At 59.8% G+C, this 22,339-nt stretch overlaps 1 protein-coding gene and 1 long non-coding RNA gene across 7 annotated transcripts; one reads left to right on the forward strand and one right to left on the reverse strand.

The window, feature by feature from the left end:
* Positions 1 to 2,224: 2,224 nt before the first annotated feature.
* On the reverse strand, positions 2,225 to 5,845 carry Tmem250 (transmembrane protein 250). 2 transcript variants are annotated; one of them, XM_026395400.2, is made up of 2 exons: positions 5,758 to 5,845; positions 2,225 to 4,250 (listed from the first exon to the last, which is right to left on the reverse strand). In XM_026395400.2, the coding sequence occupies exon 2, from the start codon at positions 4,209 to 4,211 to the stop codon at positions 3,714 to 3,716; it is 498 nt and encodes a 165-aa protein (XP_026251185.1). In that variant the 5' UTR covers positions 4,212 to 4,250; positions 5,758 to 5,845; the 3' UTR covers positions 2,225 to 3,713. The 2 variants fall into 2 exon arrangements, with proteins under 2 accessions (XP_026251185.1, XP_026251186.1); XM_026395401.2 differs by lacking the exon at positions 5,758 to 5,845 and adding an exon at positions 5,303 to 5,644.
* A 494-nt stretch (positions 5,846 to 6,339) lies between these two features.
* LOC113187547 (uncharacterized) lies at positions 6,340 to 13,306 on the forward strand. Of its 5 annotated transcripts, XR_003301438.2 has the most exons (7): positions 8,046 to 8,106; positions 8,491 to 8,701; positions 8,813 to 9,017; positions 9,139 to 9,230; positions 10,092 to 10,326; positions 10,957 to 11,124; positions 11,285 to 13,306. It is a non-coding gene; the product is annotated as an uncharacterized LOC113187547 (long non-coding RNA). The 5 variants fall into 5 exon arrangements; XR_013343460.1 differs by having other exon boundaries at positions 8,813 to 9,443; XR_003301435.2 differs by having other exon boundaries at positions 8,813 to 9,230.
* The last annotated feature ends 9,033 nt before the right edge of the window (positions 13,307 to 22,339 follow it).

The following is a 22,339-nucleotide window of genomic DNA, read 5'->3' on the forward strand; positions in this document are numbered from 1 at the left end:
AGGCGCGCTGCCACGGCTCCCGCCCTCCCCCCTCGCACACTGGCAGGGACAGGGCCTTCCCAAGGTCAGCTCCTTGATGCTGGCTCCTCAGTGCCTGCAGCAGCACTGGGGATGTTCCTGGGGGGCTGTCAGACCAGGCCCCCTGCTCACACCCCCACCCCGCTGAGACTTTGCCCCTCCACCCGGGAAGGTCACCTCTTGCCCCTGTGTTTGTTTTGGGTCTCTGCCAAGGGCTGCAGACAGGGCACAGAGACGACTTCACCATCCACCCTGTGCCTGGGGACTGGGCAGCCCCTGGCCTGTCTCCAGTGAGCATCTCATTTCTAGAAATCCCCAAGCTCCAGCCTTCTCGCCACCCCTGTCCTCTGCTGGCTCCTTGGGTCTGGATTTTCCTCCTCTCCAAAGACCCCATGTCCTCCACTCCAGGAGGTGGGTGGGTGAGGTTGACCTGTGTGGTGGACAATGGAAGAAAACTGGGCTTGAACCCCTGCCCATGGACGGCTGGAAACCAAACCCAACACAGTCAATGGCAGGTGGCTGTGGCCCTGGCCCCTCCTCGTCCCCCCCTCCACCCCTCATTGCTGTCCTCTGCTCCTCCTCCTCCTCTGCTGGGATCCTGTTCCTCCCATCGCCTGCCCAGAAGCACCCTCCCCAGAGCCCCAACTCCACCACCAGCCCCACAGCTACCTGTGGACATGGCACCTCTGCCCTGGTTGAGTATGTTCTTGGTGGTCTGGCCCGGGGCTGCTTCCTCCCCTCTGCTCCACATGCCAGGAAGATGGCTCAGGCCTCAGCGCATCTCCCACACTGCTCCACCTGCTGCCCACCCACCACCACTGCCTGGCTGCAGTCACCAGCATCCTCTCAGCCAGCACCTGGGTTGGGCAGGTCTCCCTGTGGGGTGGCCTCTTGGTTTTCATGTCCCTGCTCTCCCACCACCTACCTGATAGCAGGTGGCCTCCTGCCCACTCCCTCCCCAGCCTTGGAGATGTCCCTCTGCCTCTCCTGACCATTTCTACCTCACGGGCAGTCTGGGCCACTTGAGGGGGTGGGGAGGTGACTGGATGGACAGTTTACTCAAGTGGGGTCAAACATGTCCCCTAAGCCACCTCCCTGCAGAGCTGGCACCACTGCCCTCTCAGGCCAGGTCTGTCTCAGCACCTCCCCTGCCCTCTACTCCTCCCCACCCACTGCTGTGGCCTCCAAGGACGCTGGCCATCCCCATTTTTTCACAGGGACTTGGAGTCCTTAATGAGCAAATAGATTTGCTCTAAATAAGGCATTTCTGAGGAATTCCCAGGCCCAGGGACATAGCTCTCGATTGTGTCCCCACCCATGGAAGCACAGCCGTTGTTGGGGGTCCCTGGTCTGCCCCCCAGGTGTGTTTATCCAGTCCTACAGCACTGCCAGGTCTGTGTGCCACACGGTGGTCAGAGGTTCGGGGGCAGTGCCTCAGAGCTGTGGTTCTGCAGCCCCAGGAGGCTCCTTGAAAGGGACCTCAGTCACCTGGGGCCCACATGCTCAGTGGCCTCGTGGGGCTGCAGTGTGGATGGAGCAACCCCTGTGCAGTCTGGACAGAGGCGGCCTGGTTAACAGTGGGCACGAGGACAGGGCTCAGTGCATCAGCACCTGCCTGTCCCGTGTGCAAGACCCTGGGCTTGACCCCAGCCCCACGGAAACAGCAAGATTCCCCAGACCCGTGGAAGACAAGGCCGGCCAGCAGCTGCTGGGAAGGTGGTGTCCCCCTGGGCATGTCGAGCGGCCTAGCAGGGTCCATCGTGGGCACAGCCACCCTCATGCCTGGCTGACCCGGGCCCAGCTTCGACACCCCCAGGACCCTACTGCATCTGGAGCCTGGGACACACAGGGCGGTCAGAAGCCCCGATACTCAAACCTGGCCCCTCTGTTCCCATGCTGCCCTGGGACAAAGTTGTCTCATCCAGAAACAGTGGGAGGGTCTCTCTGTCATTAACCTGTTCCCTTCTGTAACTTTCTGGCCATAATGGCTGAAATCAGGTGTGGTGGTAGCCTCAGAGCTGTAAGAAGTCTTTGTGGGTGGGAGGACCAGAGTGTGGACTTCCACTCCACAGAGGCCAAGTTCCTCACGAAGAGAAACTCCTGTAGTCTGAGGTCTTTTTGGTTGGTGATTCTATCCTTAAAAAGCAGATAAATATTCTGAGCTTTAAGCAATCACTCCATCAACGTGTTAAAAAAATAGGTTTAATGCAGGTGGCTCATCTCATTAAGAATCGACAGGCACTCGGGACACTGGGCAGCGGGGTGCAGCACGCAGCGGTCCTGTCGCCCCTGGCATGGTGTTTACATTCAAGGCAGCACAGCCAGCCCCTCCTGGGCTCTGGAGCACCCACCTCCTCCTCCTATGCCCTGGAGGGGCTCTGCCCATTCTGTGACAGGAGTCAGTGAGCGTAAACAAAGCGGCTTGAGGAAAGCGCATGACCTAGTGCAATAGATTCTCTGCAGCAGGAGAAAAGCGGGTTCGGGAAGCTCTGCGCCCGCCCTCCGGCTCACAGGCGCCCTCTGGAGCCTCCCTCTGGAAGAGCAGCGGACGGAGGCTGGCTACAAACTACAGCACCATCTGTGGCCAGGAGCTTCTGCTTCCCTAAGTTGCTCTTCAGTGGCACACAACTGTCCTCACAGATCCCCGGCCACTGGTCTGTCTGGCAGGGCAAGTTTAAAGGGGCCACCACCCAACCCAGGAAGTGGGGACAACTTGAGGTGAAGCAAGTATTGACCAAGTAGCCATCCTCAGGGTCAGGCTAGTGTCCTACACCTCGGTTAACTGACCAGAGCCCCTTCAACACAGGAAGCTAGATCAGGGGCCCAGGTGCTCCCTGCTCCGAGGACACCCTGCCTGTCCCTCAGTCACGCTCTCACACCTGGATGCTTCAACAGCTACAGCAGGGTGGGGACAGTGCTGGGGGAGGATCTCTGTGGTGGGCCTGGCCCACCCCCAGAACCTGCTCCAGAAAGGCAGGTCTCAGTGCTGGGTGCTGTCTCACAGGAAGACAGGCCAAAAGCCTGCTCCCAGACACCCCATGCTCGAAGCAGCATGCAGTACAGGGGACATTCTCAGCAGGCCTGGCCAGGTGGAGGTAGAGGGAGCTCTACCTGGCTCCCACACACTCTGGGATGCCCCTGCGCCAGGGACCAGCCAAGGCTGTCTGCACTTCAGCCAGACTGCATCTGAGCCATCCAAGGGGACCCACACAGCCCCTCAGGGTGACAGGCAGGAGGGAGGGAGTGGGCAGCTGTGAGACAGTGCAGTATCTGCCAGTGGAGGCCAACACTGACCAAGGCCAGGATGGGCTGAAGGTGTGCAGGAAGAGGGCCGAGCAGCCAGGGGGTACCCTGTCCAGATCTGCTCCTGGGCAGTACACCCATGTCCAGGGTCTCCCAAACCACTGGTAGGGCCTAACTGTGGGGTGTGTGTCACAGAGAATCTCAAAATGTAGAACAGACAGAAGCCACCCCACAGAACAACCTGGAAGGAGGTGAGCAGACCACCACAGAGCCGGAAGCCCAGCCGGCAGAGGGCACAGAGGCCAGCCAGAGAGGCAGTGGTTCCTATCACAGAATAGTCTCAGCCCTTTTCTCCCCCAAAGGGGAGCATGTTCTACAGTGGTCGCCTATAGGACGCCAGTGCACAATGCCCTGACCAGCCCACCCCATCAAGTCAGGCGGAGGCCATGCCCTCACATGTCCACAAAGACCATAAAGCACCAGCCCAGGCCCCCGACCAGCAGCATGGTCACGTGGATGCCGTAGATGAGCAGCTCGTTCATGAGGCGGAAGTCCACCCGCCGGCGGCCCAGGAGCAGCAGCAGCACCGACAGCTTGCGCTGGAAGCGCAGCAGCACGCGCACACCCAGGTACTGCAGGCAGAAGAGCGCGGCCAGCGCGCCCCAGAGCGCCGCGGTGAAGAGGCTGCAGCTGAAGTAGAGCAGGAAGCGGATGAAGCCGTAAAGCCAGCGCGTCTTGACGTACACGTCGAAGTTGTTGTACTTGGTGCGCGCCAGGTGCGAGGCCCTCACTGGCCCGCAGGCTGCGTGCAGGCAGGTGGTGTGCGGGCCGTGGAAGGAGCGCACCCGTCGTGGGATGGGCATGACAGGCATTGGCCCCAGCGGCAGCGGCGGTGGCGCTAGCTTGTAGTGGCGGTGCAGCCTCCAAGAGGCAGTCAGCATGGGTGTCATGGGCGCCTAGGCCTTGGAGACCTCAGAAGAGGCGTGGTCCTGGGGGGAGAGACAAGGAGGGCATCAAGTCAGTCTGAGGACATGGTGAGGGTGTCTCTCCCTGAGAAATCAGCCCGCCAAGCAGGCTCAAATGCCAGGCCTGGAGCTCAGGACTGGGACTCAGTCCCCACCTTTCCTTTTTACAAACCCTCCTGAGGATTCTTCCAAGGGACCCACAATGTAAAATCCAGAAGTGGCACTTTACCCACAATGCTGAGCAAGGCCAGGAAAGTGACCATGGCCCCCTCACCCAAGAGGGCCTCCCTGAGAGCAGTCAGTGACAAAACGGTTGTGGTCCAGACAAGCAGAGTCTGGCTAAGCTCACTCCTTTTCAAAGGCTTCTCACAGTCACTGTTCTCTAGATTTGTCTTGCTTTAATTTTGTATGTCTACTATTGCTCAAGACTTCTGCAGATTTCAGGGACAACAGTCCTTGAAGGCCATTCCACAAGGAACAATAAGATTAGGATGAGGAACAAGATGCAGAACAGATGTGACTCTGGAGTCACCTGGTGGGGCCTGAGCCCTGGTGGTGTTATTTCTTAGGAATGTTCTGGGGCAGGTTACTTGAGCACAGGCTCCTGCTCTGTAAGCAGGGGAGGGGAGGTGGGGGGCAACAGCTCTATCCTCCCAGGGTTGCCTGAACCAGGGAGGATACCTGGGGGTGTCATGGCAAAGCAGGGCCACAGGGTTGGGTCCATGCTGTTTGCCACGGGATGCAGCAGCCCTTCAGACTGGGCTACAAAAGAAAGGAGAAAATGGCACATGGCTCTCTAGTTGCACCTAGTAAATGCCATTTACAACTTGCTTTGATAATCTGTGGAAGGAAACAGCAAATTAAGAGTTCAGGATGTAGAAAATCCGATAACGAAAGTTAGTAACAAGGCAGCCAAAAGCTTCCACGTCCTCAGATGGATTTCAGTCTAGCTCCCCCTCCCGGACGCAGGTCCAGAGCAAATGGCTGCGCAGCCAAAGGCACTGGGGGGGGGGGGGGGGGGGGCGGATACCCTGATCCGTCCGGTGCCCAGTCCGGGCGCTTCTGCGAAGCTTTACCCAGTCTCCAGTCGCTGCGGGGATAGGACAACGCCCTCGTTTGGGCGTGTAACTGTACCCCGCGCAGCTGGGGTAGTGCGCCTGCTGGCAGAGGGCTCCATTCTGCTCCTGCCACCCGGTGCCTCGGCAGGTGTACTGGTGGCTGCGAGACGGCACAGCGGAGCCGGCAGGTGCCTAAGGCTGCGCGCCGGGTGCCGGGTGCTCCACACCACGAGCCTCCCTGCAGACCACGCTCGGCCCGCGGACCACCACACGGCCACCCTCCCCGTGCCCATGAATGCCAAGGGGCGCAGGGGGCCACGCGCAGGCGCGTCACACCCGGAAGCCCCGCGGGCCGCGCGCGATCCGGGCCCGCCGCCCAGGGCATCTGCGGGCGCCACTTCCGGGCGTCGGCGCCGCGCGTTGCCCTGGAGACGGCCCGCGGCCAAGTCCCGCCCTCCCCGCCGGCCGCTCACCCGGAGCCTTCTTCGCGGCGGCGCCGGCGTCCTGGACCAGGAGGCAGGCCGGAGGTGTTGGGGACTGGGCCTGCGGGCGCCCCTGTCGCCCGAAGCTCCGAGAGCAGGACGACTGCATTCTGCTGAGAGTTCCGAGCGCTTGCGCGGCCCCTCACGCGTCCCCGGCTGGGGCAAGCCCGGAGGGGAGGGCGTGCCCGGGCCCGGCCGCCCGAGGCGTTTGGCCCAGCGTGGGAGCCGTAGCGCCGTCCCTCCGCGGCCACCGTAGAGCGGGCTTCCCGCCCCCTCCGCTCGCGCCGGCACGGCGAAGCCTCGCTGTGCTCGTTTTGGCCTCGCGCGAAGCGTCCCAGAACTCGATTCTGTCACGGCGCGCGCGTACGAGCCGCGAGCGGTTGTGACGTCACCGCCCAGGCGCAGACAAGGAACTGCGCAGGCGCAGACAAGGAACTGCGCGGGCCTTGAGGGCTCGGCAGTGCGCAGGCGCGCTCATGCGTTGGGCCGCACCCCCCCCCCAGAGTTCCGCGCGCGCGTCCTCGACGCTGCGGGGGAGCTGGGCTGACCGGGTATAAGCTGCTCCCCGGAGGCGGGAGATTCCCCCGGAGGCCGGAGGCCGGGCGGCGGTGGGCAGTGCAGCAGCCGAGCGGGTTTACCAGGGCTGTCGGCGGCGAGCTGGGTGTGACACCGCGCGGGGTTCCCTAGATCCCCAGAAGGAAGTTGGGTCGGGCGTGGTGACCCTAATTGTAATCCCAGCGGTTCGGGATGCTGAGGCAGGGGGATGACTAGTTCGAGGCCAGCTTGAGCAATTTAGGAAGACCCTGTCTCAAAATGAAAAGGGCTGGGGATGGAGCTCAGTGGTAGAGCGTCCCTGGGTTCACTCCCCAGTAACACAAAAAATATAATGAGAGTGGATCCTGCAGGCCAGCAGTAATGACCTTGCCAAGGCCCTGCAGGCGACAGAGGTCGTGGACAGGGGGTATGCTGGAAATGTCCACAGGGTCAGACCACCCATGGTGAGTCTGGAAAGCTGTGGCCCTTCAGAGTTCCCCCATTGACCCTCCGGCCCACTGCGGTCCAGTCACAGGGTGCAGGCTGTTCAGGTGGCAGAGTTGGGTGACAGGCTATTGGGCGGAGGCCCTTGAGATAAGGGCTCCCAGCAGGTGGAAGAGCCACCTGGGGCTGGGGCCTGGCTCAGTCTCTACTGTGCAGGAGAGGGCAAAGCCCCTCTGAGGACCAGAGAGCCTTTACCTAGCCTGAGCTGGAGTCTAAAAACTGACTGGACCAGTGAGGGCCCCTGGGAGAGCACCAGGAGCGGGTTCTTCAGTGACCAGCGGAGCTCTCCCCAGAGAAGCCTGGGCCATTGCATCCCCACACTGTACACATGTGAAAACAGAAACAGTGAAACAGGGCCCTGATGGCTGGGTTTAATTGTCTGTTTTAAGGGCCTCTTAAGATCAGACCAACCAGTGCTTGCCTCTCGTGGAGCTTTGGGCTGTGTCCCTGGCCTGGACGAGGCGTGGGCCAGCAGGAGGCTGCCTGTCTGCCACTCTGGGCTTCGAGCACACTGGAGGCGGTCACCCTATGGAGCAGCAGTCACCCTGTGGAGCAGCTCTTCCCCTGGCCTGTGCCTTCATTTGGGGCTCCCTGGCTATCCCTTAGTGACCCCACAGCTGTTGGCTCCAGCCCTTTCAGCCCCCCACATCCTGTTGTGCATAGTTGGGGAAGAATACAGGGCTGACTCCAGAGCAGGTCGTCCACCCACACTGCCCCTCGGTGGGAAACATGAATAGAACAACCTGCTCGAGGTGCCCACCATCTTGCAGTGAGGAAGGATGAGGGTAGATGGCAGGTGGGTGGCAGGTGTGCAGACTCACCATAGGCCAAGGCCCAGGACGGGGTGGCACAGGCTGCCCTCCTTTCAGATGAGCAGTACTACCTTCCAGGTGTTGTGAGGGTCTGTTGAGGGCTGTGGGTGGCATCAGTCCCCAAGAGACTGATTGACCTAAGGATGGGTGAAGTCACTGCCATCTGCGCCCACTCTTGAGAGACCTGGGTGGACCGCACAAGCCAGGTGAAGCAGGCCTTTGAGGATGGCCCACCAGGGCTGTGGGTGCATTCTTCGGGCGAAGTCCTGAGGCAGGGGGATGTCTGCAGAGCGTTTTCATTTACTTTAGTTTCAGAGGTCATTTTCACTTTTTTTTTGTTGTTGTTACACATTTCTGTGCCTATTCTTTTCACTGTTATAAAAAAGCTTTTGGGAGAGAAATTAAGGAGGCATGTATCACTTGGAGCGGCCACAACACCCCTGCATTAGAATGTCTTCAAGGAGACCAGGACCCTCCCCAAGGCCTCCAGGTGGGGACTTCAGGTCCCCTGGTGTGCTTTCCAGGGACGTGGCCAGTTTGGTCTTGCTCTGAGGTCTGTCCCACTACCCTGTCACCTTGTCTGTAGCTAATGGCCCTGACTCTCCTGTCAGGCATCTATCCAGTTGGCCCCGGCCCCAGGTCGTTGCCAATGCCACCAGCGTGTGTGGCCAACCCCTGCCCATCCTTCTCTCAGAGGTCCAGGTGTCACTTAGGGCTGGAGGGTGGTGAGAGCCCCAGGAGAAAGAGACTGGTGTGACCTGGGCAGGGGTGTTGGGTGGGGAGCTGCAGAAGCTGCAAGTTCCTCCACCTGGGACTAATTTCAGGCCTGCTGGTCCCTGTGGAGCCGATGCGGGCCTTCTCTTATTGTCCTCAGGACTGACTCTGGCTGTGGCCACTCCTTTGGCATTCTTCCTGGCTGCCCTGCAGAGCCCCAGCCTCCTGTAGCTCCCTCCCTGTCCCATGCTCACACTGGCCCCTGTCTTGTGGAAGGGTCTGAGGAGCTTGGTGGTATGTGGCCCTGGTCCTCCTGCCACCGTGGTGGAGCTGAGCATAGCCAGGGAGCGTTGGAAACTTCCCAGCAGCAGGTGAAGGGCAACGGGTTTTTAAGAAGCCTCTTAAAATGCACCTCTTCCCTGGGCTGTGTGTCTGCGGCCCTCGGGTTGATGGTTTTTTGGGCATCTCTGTCTCCCCTCCAGCTGCCGCACATCCTGGGTGGCTTGTCCCTGACTTGCCCCTTCATGCCTTCCTTATATGAGTCTCTGTTCCTCCTCCACCTGCCAACCTCTGCTCACCCTTCAAGACCCCTCTGGAAGATCCCTGCCTCTGCGAGGTTGCCTTCAGCCTCCCTGTCACCACCTCCCTGGCCCCCAGGCTCCCTGGGTTCCTCTTCTATCCCAGGAGGTGAGCCAGGGAAGCTCCAGGAAACGCCCCCTGCCCTTACCTTGTGCCCTGCTGTTGTGACTTCACTCCTGGGAAGTTCTGGAAGCCACCTACTGAACTGAGTCCATGACCTCCACCCCAGGACCTGACCACAGCTGGGCCCTCCCAGTGTGCCCTGTGCAGCTCAGCGGCCTGCCCGAAAGGCCCTCCAGCAGCTTATCTTGCTGTGGAAAGGTAGCTAGGGTCCCCACCTCGGTCCTCACTCCTCCCAGTGTAGCTCTGAGCCCAGGCCTGGCGCCACCTGCTGAGAAGTGGGGATGGGGCTGGGGAGGGGCGCCAGTGCAAGGGAGGCCTTCAGCCTGGGCTGGGAACTCGGCACAGGCAGGATGGACGCTCACATGTGCAGGGCCTGTGGCTACTTAGCACCTTCGCAGCAGAGTGGCAGAGGTGAGCAGCTGCCTCAGGGACTCACTGGCCCCCTGTGCCTAGAATACCTGTGGTCTGGCCTGGCTTGGCCAGGGGCAGCTACCAGTCCACAATTTGAGCAGCAGTCCCTCACTCCATTGGTACACAGGTGCTGGGCAGGCTTGCCCACGCCTGGGAGAGCTGAGAGGAGGGGTCCTGCCTGCTGGCCTGGGAGAGCTTTGCACCTACCCCCATACCATCTGCCAGCTGGGGGTGGGTGCAGGGATAAGGACACCTGGCGCTTTGCCTAGCCAGGTGACTTCTGGGCCTGATATGACCAGCTCTTGCTGCCAGATCAGTTGTGGCCCACTCAAGGGCTTGTGAGGGGGAGGGAAAGGGAAACAAGTGACATCTCCTGGGCCTTTTTTTTTTTTTTTAATTGGTGATGCTGGGGATGGAACCCAGGGCCTTGCACATGCGTGGCAAGCCTCTGTTGCTGAGCCCCATCCAGAATCTCCCAAAGTCTTTTTTTGTGTGTGTGTGCTGGAGTGTGAACCCAGAGGCACTGTACCACTGAGCCACACCCCTGCCCTTTTTAGTTTTTATTTTGAAACACAGTCTCAATAAGTTGCTCAAACTGGCCTCAAACTTGCCAAAGCTGACCTTGAACTTGTGATCCTTCTTCCTCAGGCTCCCAGATCCTCCTGCCTCAGGCTCCCAAGTCACTGAGTTCTCCAGGGTCATTTTCAAACTGACCCTCCTGGGGGAGGCGCAGTGTGGCTTCAAGCTCAATGATAATCCCCCTCCACCCTACCCCGCTTCCAAGAAGTGTTGAGAGGCCCAAGAAAGGACAATGTGAGGGACACGCTGTCTTCCTGGACAGCCACCCGTGCCTCTTCTGCAGCCTGTCCCGCTTGCCATCAAGGTAGGAGTCTATTCCCCCACCCCCATGGTGGTCCACCTTAGCTACTGGCCAGAGGAGGCCCAGAGGACTGTGCTGTGTGGTTCTGGGCTCTCAGAGAAGCCGGCTGTTCTCTCAGCCTCCTGGGCACTGCTCCCTCTGGGCACCAGCTGCTATGCTGGGAAGTCTCATGGGGAGGCCATGAGAGGGGTGCCAGTGGGTGACCAGCCGGCCATCTGAACTGTAAGTGCAGGAGTAAGGCACTGTGGGTTCAACCCCAGTACCAAAGAAAAGTGTGGTGGATGGGGTGTGGTGACTTCTGAGCTGGGCCACAGAATGCCTGGGTTTCCACCTCCCTCTCGGGGATCTCGGAAGACAGGCAGTCTCCCTCAGCTGCCATGCTGGGTGGGTGTTCTAGCAGTCCTGCTCCCTGCCTGCTCAGGAGGAGCTGAGGCCTCCACAGCAGCCAGCCATCTGGGAACAGACCCTGAGCCCCTGCGAGGCTGCATAGGGCTAGCCCTCGGGCATCCTCTCTGGAGCTTCCCGAGAGACCTGAGCCTGACCCACCTCGGCATGGGTCAGTCTGACGACAGAACTGGAGACATTCGAGGTGCTGCTATGGAGTGAGTTGTGTCCCTCGTTCATGTGCTACAGCGTGACCCTCAACACGTGCAGAGCTCCCTAGGATGGGCCCTGCTATGGCTGATCTGTGATGTCCCCCAGAAGCTCATGAGAGACAGAGCCAGGACGCTGCAAGGTCAGATGATAGCCTGTGAGAGCCGTGGCTGCCTCAGTGGGTCATCCCCTGGACTAGACTAGCTGGTATGTAGGGTGTGGCTGGAGAGGCTGGGTCCCGGGATGTGCCTTTGGGGTTATATTGTGTCCCTGGCCTGTAGCTTGCGCTCTCTCTGCTTCCTGGCCACCATGAATGACCAGCTGTCTCTGCCAGGCCCTTCCTCCATGATGCTCTGCTTTACCTCAGGCCCAGAACAATGGATCCGGCCAGCCATGGACTGAGCCTCTGAAACCACGAGCAAAAATGAACTTTTCCTCCTCTAAGTTGTTCTACGACTTTTGGTCTCAACAATGAAAGCTGACTAAGACCGCGATCCACTAGTGTGACGAGCGGTTGTTAGTGTCTCAGTCTGAGGCACAGCTGGGTTCCATCAGGTCTATTTCATTGATGCTCATCACACTTCAGACACACATCCTGATTGTGAGTCCTAACTGAGCTACCCAAGAGTCCCAGATGCTCCCCTGACATGGGTCCTAAGTCGGGGTCTCTGGACCTAGATTCAAGCTGGAGGCGTCTGGTGGGGAGACAGCAGCGACAGAGACCTCCCTCTCTGTCCAGGTCCTGTTGGTCCCATCGCCCCCCAGAGTCTGGGTTTTAAGTCCTAGTTCAGTTGTGCTTGCAGCAGTGCAGATGCTGACATCACTATCTAGGTCTGCCTGGGCCGCAGTTGGCCTCGGTTCTGCCACTCACATCACATCAGGGGCACGTTGCTTATGGTCTTTCCTCCACACACACTCGAATTAATACAACCAACAGTAACCCTGTGTATCCCTGGCACTCAGGTCAACTAGGACCAGTGGTCAGGCACACCAGAGGGTGACCGCGTGAGGGCAACAAACCTCTCGCTTAGACCCCTCCCCTTCGAGGGGGGCTTCCTCACTGCTCCTGGCTGCCTTGTCCTGGGGCGGGTGGCCTGAGAAGGGAGCACACTGGCTGTGCGTGTACCAGGCACTTGTTGGTCTCTGTGTCACTGAACCCAAGGGCACTGGGTACCACAGCCGATGGCTGCTCCTGTCCCCTTTTACAGGAGACCAAGGGACTAGTAACTTGCTCAAGGTCACAGGGTCGTGAGGGGCAGGACCTGTGCCAACGCTCTGTGCTTTGCTGGCCACAGCACAGGCCAGAGCTCTGCTCAGAGAGCCCTCTTGGTGACCAGGAGCTACACCCACAACAGCCCCCTGCTTCCTCAGGTGGAGGCCCGAGGCCATGGGCCCCCTCCTCTGCACCCCACCTTTCCCTCCACGTGATGGCTTACCTGTGCCCAGTCTTTCCAGTGGCCTGAGCTCCCTGGGACAGAGACCTCCTGCTGCAGAGCAGCCCCACGTGTGCTTGGCTGTTGCTTAGAGTGCGGCCTTGTGCTGGGCATTCAGAACGGAGGCTCCAGGGCCCTGGGGGGGCGGCAGGCCTGGCCAGATCACAGACCAGCCCTGGCCCAGGGAACATCCCTGGGATCTAACCTAGGGCCACTCCTTCATCTTCCCTGGGGCTGGGGTAAGGCTGGGGGTCGAGCATTTGCCCAACATGAGTGAGGCCCGGGCTCCTCCTCAGCACCAAAAGGGAAAACAGGGAATCTATGGCAGGAAGCCCTCTGCCAAGGCCGGGGCCGGGACAGACTCAGTGCTGCCCCTGGGAAGCCGAGAAACAGCAGGCCTCAGTCAGAGGCCCCGGAGGGCAGGGCTGCTCTGTCCCTTGTGGTCCTGGCCTCCCACAGGCAGCAGGACCCCCCTGGGCTGTTAGGTGACCCAGCTGTGAAGGGGTCCCAGGAGCTGGGGCTCCCTCTCCCGGGGCTGCCCGCGTCCCAGACCCAGGCCTGGGCTCTGATGCCTCTGTGCTAATTTCACAAAAGACTCGACTTGAACTCCTGACTGAGCAGCTTCACTTTGACAGGACTGAAGATTTGTGACAAGGCTGATCATCACCCCAGAGCGTGGGTGATGTGCAGCCTCCGGGGAACCGGCTAGCGGGTATATTTTATGGCTTGCTTGGAAGACAAACGCAGGCATTTATGTGTCACTTGTTGCAGTATAAATGCTAACTTGTACTTCTTTCAAAACTTTTAATGAATTGTATGCATTCTGGAGGATTTATAGGATGAGTGGGATGGCCCAAAATGTTACTTTCAACATATTTGTCACTTTGGAAACAGCACCAAAAAAATCTGGAAGATATTGCACTCAGAAATAAATCATAAATGGATGCATCTGAAAAGAGGTTTATTTTGGTCGTTAATGGTTGATGGGCCCCCCAGTGCAGGATTTAAAGTTAAATTATGCAAAATCAAAAACAAACCCTATAATACTTAATCAAACATGCATAAAACTGTCAGGCCCAAATAAATTCTCTCAATTAACTCGCTTCAGATTGTGATTGCATTCACTAATTTAATCAGCCTCAGAGTGAGGTGGAGGCCGGGAGAAGATGGACTCGGTGAGCATGCCCCTCAAGGGGCCAGGTCAGGACCTCAAGCCAGGGCAGCAGGCTGGTCCTGGCCACAGAGAATGCTGTTCTTTTACTTTTTTCGCACTGAGGCTCGAAGCCAGGCCAGTGCTCTGCCCGTAGGCTGCACCCCAGCCCGGGCTTTCCCCACTAAGGAGGCTGTTTCCTCTTCTCTCCCCAGGAGGCAGACTCCCCCATCGGGCACAAGGCTTCCCTCTACCCCCGCCTCCGTCCAGGAGCAGGCGTCCTCCACGTGGGTCACCTGGCCTGGCCAGACTTGGAAGAAGGCCACCATGCCTTTGCTGGCTCCTCTGGCCTCAGAACAGGAGTGTGCCTGCCTGCGCGGCTCCGTTCCCACCCTCTCCCCCTGCTCTCCCCCTGCTGCCCCAGTTCATCCTAGGTTGTGTCTCTTGGGAGATAGAGGTGGTGGCAGGTGGGTGGGCACTCCAGGGAGGAGTGCTGGAGAGCCTGCTCCTGGGCCTGGGGGGACGTGGCCGTCTCAAGGCCAGGGCCCAGTGGTGGCTCCTGTGCCACCTGTGCTGTGGGCACTCCTGCAGCACCCCATGACCATCTGGCTCCCTTCAGATGCTGCAAAGCTGGCCATGTCCCAGGAAGCGCAAGTCCCAGCAGCCACGGCACCTTGAGGCCTGTGGAGTGCGGGGTGCATGCTTTACAGATGGGGTTGGGGTCGCGTGGCCGTTCTGTCTGTCTGGGGCCTTAGGGGCTAGCTCCAGCAGAGGCAAGTCCACCCGCCCCCTCCAAGCTGCAGTTGGGGAAGGAGGAGAGTCCATGGGCGGGCGGACAGCATGCCTGAGAAGCTAGACTTGGTCTTTCCTCCCAGCTGCTGCCTGTGTCTCAGGATCCCCATCTCTGAACCCCCTGGGGACCCCCCTCCTCATTGCTCTGGCCCCTGGCCCTTCCCGCATTTTGGTGGAGGGTTTCTGTGAAACCATCAGCAGCCTCTGGCGACCCATGCTGGGCAGTAAGACGGACGGACCCTGGGGACATTCTGCTGAGGGAAGAGCCCAGACACAGAAGGACAGAGCCTGTGTGATATCTCAGTCTTGAGCGGAGGTGGAGTGGCGGGTGAGCGGCCCTGTTTGTGGGGACAGTGTTCATGGGGACCGAGTTTCAGTTTAGGAGGATGAAAAAGTTCTGGAGCTGGTCAGAGGTGGCAGCTGCACTGTGGTGGATGCACCCAATGCCACTGAGCTGTGAACTTAAAAAAAGGACCAAAATGGTGGATTTCGGGATGTGGCTCAGTGGCGGAGTGCTTGCCCTAGGTTAGATCCCAGGATGGAAACAAAACTAAAAAAGGTAAGTTTTTCATATATATCACAATTGGAAAAAAAGGAAAGAATGTCAAAGGCAGCTGGGCATGGTGTGCACACCTGTAATCCCAGCAGCTTGGGAGGCTGAGGCAGGAGGATCATGAGTTTGAGGACATCTTCAGAAATTTAGTGAGACCCAACTTAAAATAAAAAGGGCTGGGGATGTGGCTCAGGGGTAGTCTTCGTGGGTTCAATTCCCCGATGAAAGACAGAAAGAAGGCAAAGGGGGACTCTCAAGAGGACCCACAGGGTTCCAAGACAGAAGACGAGGAGGTGGAGATGGGTAAATGGGAAGGGCTGGGAGCAGGTTGCTGGACACTGGGTCCCTGATCTCCCGCATCCCACATTTCTGGTCAGTATGAAGGAAATTGGAATAAAAGCTCTCCTGGGGCCAAGTTCTAAGAGGGTTTTCCAATGCCTGGGACAAATGGTGGCCCAGGAGTGGCATCCTAAAGGGTGGCCCAGTGGCCTGCCTCTGGGTTGGTCGGGGTGTCTGGGTCCCCTGCTGAGGTGGGCAGAGTGGATGGAGCTTGGCCACCACAGATGGGCTGCTGAGTGGTAGTGGGGCCCCTGACCATTCCCAGGGGTTCTGGGCAAGGTGTTGTGCCCTCTCCCTGTGGTCTGGCCATGTCTTGTCCATTAACCCGGGCACCTGTGTCCATCTGTGGCCTCTGTGGGCAGCTCCTGTTTGTCTACCTGCCCTAGGAATAGAGATGGGCACCAGGACTTTCCCCCTCATCACCTGACAGCCAGTCTTACTTCCTTACCGTTTGTTAAGTTGATTTTAGTAGGTGGGCTATTCCCGATTGAAAACCAGCTGCGGTGAACAGGGAGAAGCCTCCTACCTGCCGTGGTCAGGATTTTACCTTCCTCGCCTGTACTGTGGCCCAAACCCACGTGGTGTGAGGTCCGCTGTCCCACCTCCGTGAAAGGCCTGGTCGGTCGGCACAGGACAGACTCTTGCCTCTCCAGCTGTGCCCTGAGCCTCCTGTTGTCACACTGGACGCCTGAGCTGGCCTCCCAGGTCTTCGCGTGGGTCCTCCTACAGCTGCTCTGATCTGGACTCCAGTTCCTTCTTCAGTCTTGGAGACTCCAGCATGGCCAGGTCACCTCTCAGGACACCAGGAAACCCAGCCACCTGTGGCCACCAAGGCAACTCCAGGCTCGTCCTGCACATCCTCCCCTGCCCCCTCCCTGGCACTGCCTGCCCCTCTGCCAAGGCTCCTTTCTGACCTTAGAGGTTCAGCTCAGCCTCCGCCTCCAGGAAGCCCTCCTGCCCCCTGGCAGAGCTCACTGTGGTTGTTGTCTTCCCAGAACCTGTGGAGGCTGTCTGTCTGTCCCCACCTGCTGGGACTGAGCTCCTTGGGGCAGGCCTGGGTTCAGTGGAGCCCTTTGTCCCTGTGTTGGGCCCAGGGCCTGCTGGCTGAAACGGGCCAGAACCGCTGGCTCTCCAGGAGCTCCGAGTGGATCTCCTGACAGATGTGCTTGGCCCAACTGCCCTGGGGCTGGGTTTCTGTTCACTGACCTGGTCCTCAGGCCAGACTGGGCTCTAGGGCAGGCGGCAGCCTCCGGCAAAGCTCAGGGACAGAAGGCAGGTGGGAATCGACCCAGCAGCCAGCCCAGGGCAGGAGGGCTGCGAGGGAGCCGCCCACACCCAGGGCCAGGGGCAGGGGGCCCCAGGAGGGTCAACTTGGTGCAGGGCTGGAGCCTCCAGGGCAGGTCTGGCACTGGCCACCTTTGGTGTCAGGGAAGAGAGCACAGGGGCCAGGGTACGGGTCAGGTGGAGGTGACATTCAGCCACCACAAACATCTTCTGTGCCTCAGAAAGGGACATTCCTGGCTCTGTTTCCAGGAACTGACCCTGCTGAGAAGGGATCTGGAGCCCTGTCCTGGGGTCATCTGTGGGAACCCAGCTCCCCTCCACGCAGTGGGGTTGAGGCAGGCAAAGAGGAACAAAGGTGTGCACAGGCTCCCGGGCACCTTGTCCTACAGGAGACTCCACGTCAGCACATGCTGCATCCAAAATGCAGCCCTCGAGACCACCTGCACTGCTGCCCTGGGCAGAGCAGCGTCCGCAGCTGGTCCTCATCAGGGCCTGCAGCTGGTTCCCCTGGGGATAAGAGGGACATGGCTGGGATGCAGCTCAGCTGGGCTTTATAGCCGTGGTGAGAAATGCAGCCCTGCCCCGTGCACTGAACAGGTGCGCGGCTCCCCTTCACATGGTAAGGAAGGCAGGGTGTGCGCCCTCATGCCCCGCACAGGAGCCCTCGCCCAGGGCACCCCCATCCCACAGACCTGCCCAGGACACCTGCCCAGGACTCCGCTGGAGGCTCAGGCTCAGCTTGGTGGGTGCACTGGGAAGCCAGCAGGGGGCGCTCTTGGCCTGGGGTGAGTGTCAGCACTCGGCAACCTGCTTCTTCCCGCCAGCGCAGGTCTGAGCTCCTGCCAGTTGTCTTGCTGAGACTGGACAAGGGCAGCTGTGTACCCAGCCACCCCAGCTCACCCAGCTCACCCCAGCTCACCCCAGCTCACCCTGGGGTCAGCCAAGCTTGAAATGGTCCCATGGGAAGTGCCATTGGACTGGACCCTGGCTCCAGATCCTTGGAAGGATGGGGGCAGCTGCTGTGGGATCTGGGCTTCCTTAGGGGCACTCATGTACCCACTTTCAGGGGTGACAGAGCACTGAGCCCAGAAAGACTTGTACCCTGGTCATGGGGTCCCTGGGGAGGAATGGGAGGGGACGTGAGTGTGAGGGTCAGGGACAGCACCAAGTGGAACTACAGAATGATCTTGGGGTTGCTGCAGCACCAGAGTGCTCAGACCTGGTGTGCTGGGTCCCCACTCCCCCTGTCTGGCCCGCCTGCTCCCTGGAGGGCCTGTCCTCTCCCCAGGGCTCAGACCTAGTGGGAGTGCAGGGCTGGGGAGTGAGGGGAGGCTGCAGTGTTTGCCATTGGCACCAGGGGGCGGCCTTGTTCTTCCTTGAGCTCCTGCAAGTGCATCAGGGCTGCAATGGTGGGGTGAGGCGGGCGCTGGAGGAGTGCAGGACTCCCCTCTGCAGCCGGGTCCTGCGGGTGGCCCCGTTGCTTTCCTCAGCACTGCCTCCTAAGGTTCATCCTTCAGTCAGTAGCTGAGAGACCACCCACTTCCAGGTGGGAAGATGGAGGGCCACTGTGGACGGGGCTGGCCTGGGCCAGGCTGCCACCTGGCACCTGTGGTGGGGACAGGTCGGGTGCTGGGCACCCCCAGGATGCTCGCCAAGGCTCCTCCCTCCTAGTGGGGTGCACACCTAGAACAGGGGCTTTAAAAGGCCTGTTCAGTGAGGTGGGTGTGGCTAGCCACACAGGCTGCTGGGCACAGGTGGACCAGGGGACAGGCATTGAGCTTTAGTGCCACTGGTGAAGCCCTTGGTGTGACACAGTGCTGCCTTTGGGAGCCCAGCAGGTACGAAGAGGCCTCCTGGCCACCGGCCACTGCTGGTGCTGTCGTGTGTCAGGGCAGCTGGGGGCAGGTGGTCCTCTTCTGGGGTCTTGGGCCCTGCCTGGCCCTTTCTCCCCTCGGGCAGTCCTCCCCGTCCCCCTGCATCCCCAGCCGTCCCTCTCAGAGACCTGTGTCTAAGGCAGATGCCTGTTGGGCCAGTGGGTCTTCCAGGGACAAAGGGGGTCTGGGGGACTATGAGGCCCCCGATGCTGAGGGCTCTGGCACTGTAGTGTCATCAGTCCTGGGAGCTCAGGACAACTCCTCTGGGGAGGTGAGGGTCTGAGAAAGCATTTAATAATGGCAAAAGGCTTACACTCTCAAAAACAGAGAAAGGGACTTTATTAATTTTATTTATTTACTTATTTGGTACTGGGGACTGAACCCAGAGGTGCTTACCCACTGACCCACATCCCCAGCCAGACCTTTTCATTTTTATTCTGAGACAGGGTTTTGCCAAGTTGCTTAGGGCCTCGCTAAGTTGCTGAGGCAGAACTTGAACTTGTGGTCCTCCTGCCTCAGCCTCCTGAGCCACTGGATCACAGGTGTGGCCACTGCATCCAGCAGGCACTTTAGTTCTTACAGCAGTTTCAGGTTCACTCTTGCAAGATTATCCATGTCTGCAGCTTTCCGACGGCTCCCTCTTGGTGTGGCACATTCCGTGGGCTTTGGCAAATGGATGACAACATGTCTACCATGTGGCTCCCACGATCAGTTCTGCTGCCCTGAAGTCCCTGGTGCTCGTCTGCTTGCTCTTGCTCTGGGTCTCCTGCTTTCTCTCCTGGGACCCCGGTGAGGCCATGGGATCATGTTGTCCAGACAGGGAGACCCAGGCTGGGGAGCAAAGGAACTCACACCCTCAGGGGCAGCCCACCAGGCTGAGGACAGACCACCCAGGGGCTTGGCCATGTCTCGAGGGTGGCCCCATGGGCAGCTGCAGTGGCCCCTCAGCTTGTGCCCCCTGGCAGAACCACAGCCACACAGAGCCATTGTGCTGATCGTCATGAAAGCCTCAAAGAGCCAGGAGACAGACTCAGAAAGCCACAGGGTGGCATGGCGCCTGACCAGCTCTCTATCAAGGGCTTCAGGAATGTCCTCTGGGGAAATCTCAGTGCTGATGGTAGCTTCCAGGTGGCCCATCACACCCATGGGCAAGCAAGGCAGGTACTTGCTTATGTAAGTAAAGGCTACTCCTTAGGCATCCCTGCCTGGCCAGTACTGCATGGCCAGTAGGCATTCACAAAATGGATGAATGGCCACCACATGGTGGATGCCCAGGAAGGAAGGAAAGAGGGCCCCACGGCCTGGCCACCAGAGCTGCAGGCAGGTAGAGAGCTCCCCTGTGTGTCCCCTCCTGCCTGCCAGTGGTCATTCATCTTCAGATCTGGTGCCCCGGGGTCAGCAGCTCAGCCAAGTCTCCAACATGGCAGCCTCAGAAGACTCATCCATCACGTGCCAGCTCTGGGCACCGAGAGTCCTGCTGTGCCGGGGGCCAGGGCAGCCCTCGCCCCGACGAGGGTGGGCGGGGGCACGGTGGTGGGTGTCAACACTTGGGTGTTATTTATGAATTCATCTATTTGCCGGGACAAGGCGCTCTGCATTCGGTTGCCATGGTAGCCTCAAACCCAGTATCTTATTAATTCTGCATGTTATGAAATAAATACAGATCAGACAATCGCAGCGAAGGTTCTATTTTTTTATGATGCATTTGGTTCTCGCTCCTGGGGCGGGATGCTCTCAGCTCCCAGCTTCCCTCGACACACATCCATCAGACGGTGGGTGCCTGGGCGGCGGCGGCTCAAGACAGCCCAACACCACCAGCCTGAGAGTAGGTGGGGGAGGGATGGGAGACGACGTAGGGCAAGGGTGAGGCTGGCAGTGCCCAGGGGCATCAGGAGTCCCCACGCCACTAGGAGAGGCCGGTTCCCCCAGGGAGTCAGCTGGGAGCTGAAGGGCACAGTGGGTGAAAAGGTGGGACTAGGTCTCAGGCTGGGGACAGCTTTGCTGTCCCTGGGGCTCCAGGAGGTTTGGGAGGCAGGGCAGGAGGACCCCAGATGGAGGGACCTGCTGGGCTTTCCTTGGCCTGGCCCTCGAGGCCCTCTTTAGCACTTTACAGGATGCACTGGGTCCGGCAGGCAGGACTTGTGCAGACTCAAGTCCCAGGCATACAGCCTCCTGGTGACAAGGACTCCAACCCACATCTGCTCACTGCCCATACGTGGCCCTGTGGATGCCTCCCCAGACCCTAAGAGAAGCCCCAATGTACCCCTGAGCTCTTCACTCCCCAAAGCATCTCCGGACAACTTAGGCTTGCTTGCTGCGGACCAGGAGGGGCTGTCTGCCAGCCTGGCCCCTGCCACCTCCCCAGTGGTCAGCACCAAGATCAAGCAGGCGCAGGGTGGGCAGAGTGGATGCTGAGGGAGCCTGTTTTCTCCCCAGGCCTGCCCCGCCCCAGCCCGGGCTCATGGTCCCGGCACAGAGGCTTCTGTGAGAGGCCAACAGCCAAGGCCAGGTCAGGCCTTTGCCTCCTCTGACCAGAATGACCCTGGGCTCAGGGCCAAGGGAGCTTGAGAAGTGCAGATGGGGGTGAGCACAGGGGGAGGGGCCAGGAGGTGAGCTGGGGCTGGGCAGCCAGTCCAGGGGTCTAGGGAGCTGCCAGGCAGACAGTCCAGCCAGAAGCAGGGTCCCCAGGTAGACTCAGGGACTCGGCCACCTGCAAGGGGAAGAAGCTGCGTGGGGGGGTGCAGGTCTGGCCTGCTGTGACCCCACATGCCGCTGTTCTGTCAGGGGCAGTGCTCCAGGCTGTCCTGGCAGCCCCTAATTCTGAGTCTGGGGCTTGGCCACCCCCAGCCCACCTTGCTCTGCCTGTCCTGCAGCCAGCCCCTGCGGGCAAGTGGCCCATCGATCCCTCCCGGTCAGCAGCCAGCATGGGCCATTCAGATGCTCCCCGCCCCCAGGGCCCGATCAGAGCATCGACAGAGCAGAGCATTCGCCATTTAATTAAGCTTAGTTTAATTAAAAACCTGGAGTTCTTTATTAGACTGTGTAATTGATTTAATTTTCCGTGGGATTCAGGAGCCAAGCACCTCTTTGGTGTGAACTCCTAAATCCTGGTGGGGTGGAGGCTGACGGTCAGGAAGGAGAAGGCCTCCCCCGTGGACAGGGCCAGCTCTGCAGCGCTCCAGGGAGCCTGCCTGCCTCCTGCCGCAGCCCAGTGGGGAAGGGGCTCCACCTGGGCTCCTACGCAGCTGTCTCTGGGGCTGCCGGGTTGGGGGATGGAAGAGGTCCCCTCAAGTGGTCCCCACTGGATGGTGAGGGGTGGGGTGTGGGGAGCCTATTTTGTGAGTTATTTTCTGAAATTCTGATCTTGCCCAGCTGCCTTGGGAATGACAGGGCTGGGGCCCCTCCAAGGTGCTTCAATGTCCTCCACAGGTCCCCAGAACAGAGAGCCAAGCCGCAGCCGTGCTGGGGCCTAATGGCCCCGGGCTGCATCAGGACATAAAAACAGTCAGGCGTCTGCAAGTCAGAACCCCCCTGCCCATCCATCTTGGAGACGGCCGGCCCCCAAGCAGGAGCACCTCCCCGAGGTCACCGTGAGATTAAAACCGCAGCGCACCAGGAAGGCAGGCGGGCAGCAATCCTTCATTCTTGCAGGCTCAGAAGGCCTGGGCATCCTCCTTCCACGCAGAGAGGCTCCGTCCACCCTCGGCTGCTCCCTGGGCCCAAGACCTCCATGGAGGAAAGTCCCCTTCCGTGGTTGAGGGAGGTCAGGAGGTAGGTCATGCCTTTGACGGTTCCCAAACACTAACACAGTGACCGTGTGTGCAGACCCCAGAGAAACTCACGTCCACACAAGAACTCCTGGGGCCCAGGGCGGATGCCCCCAGGTTCCGTCCGGTGGCAAGTCTATGAACGGTAAGGCCACCAGGGAAGGAGCACACAGGTAAGACCGAGACCCAAGCCCAGCCGAATGGAAGCAGCCGCACTGGACACACAGTGC

This window comes from Urocitellus parryii, chromosome 4 (assembly GCF_045843805.1).
Source record: "Urocitellus parryii isolate mUroPar1 chromosome 4, mUroPar1.hap1, whole genome shotgun sequence".
NCBI classification, from domain to species: Eukaryota; Metazoa; Chordata; class Mammalia; order Rodentia; family Sciuridae; genus Urocitellus; species Urocitellus parryii.

Excerpts from the sequence above, each read along its gene's own strand:
- Tmem250 (XM_026395400.2), bottom strand. The coding sequence starts at position 4,211 with ATGACACCCATGCTGACTGCCTCTTGGAGGCTGCACCGCCACTACAAG.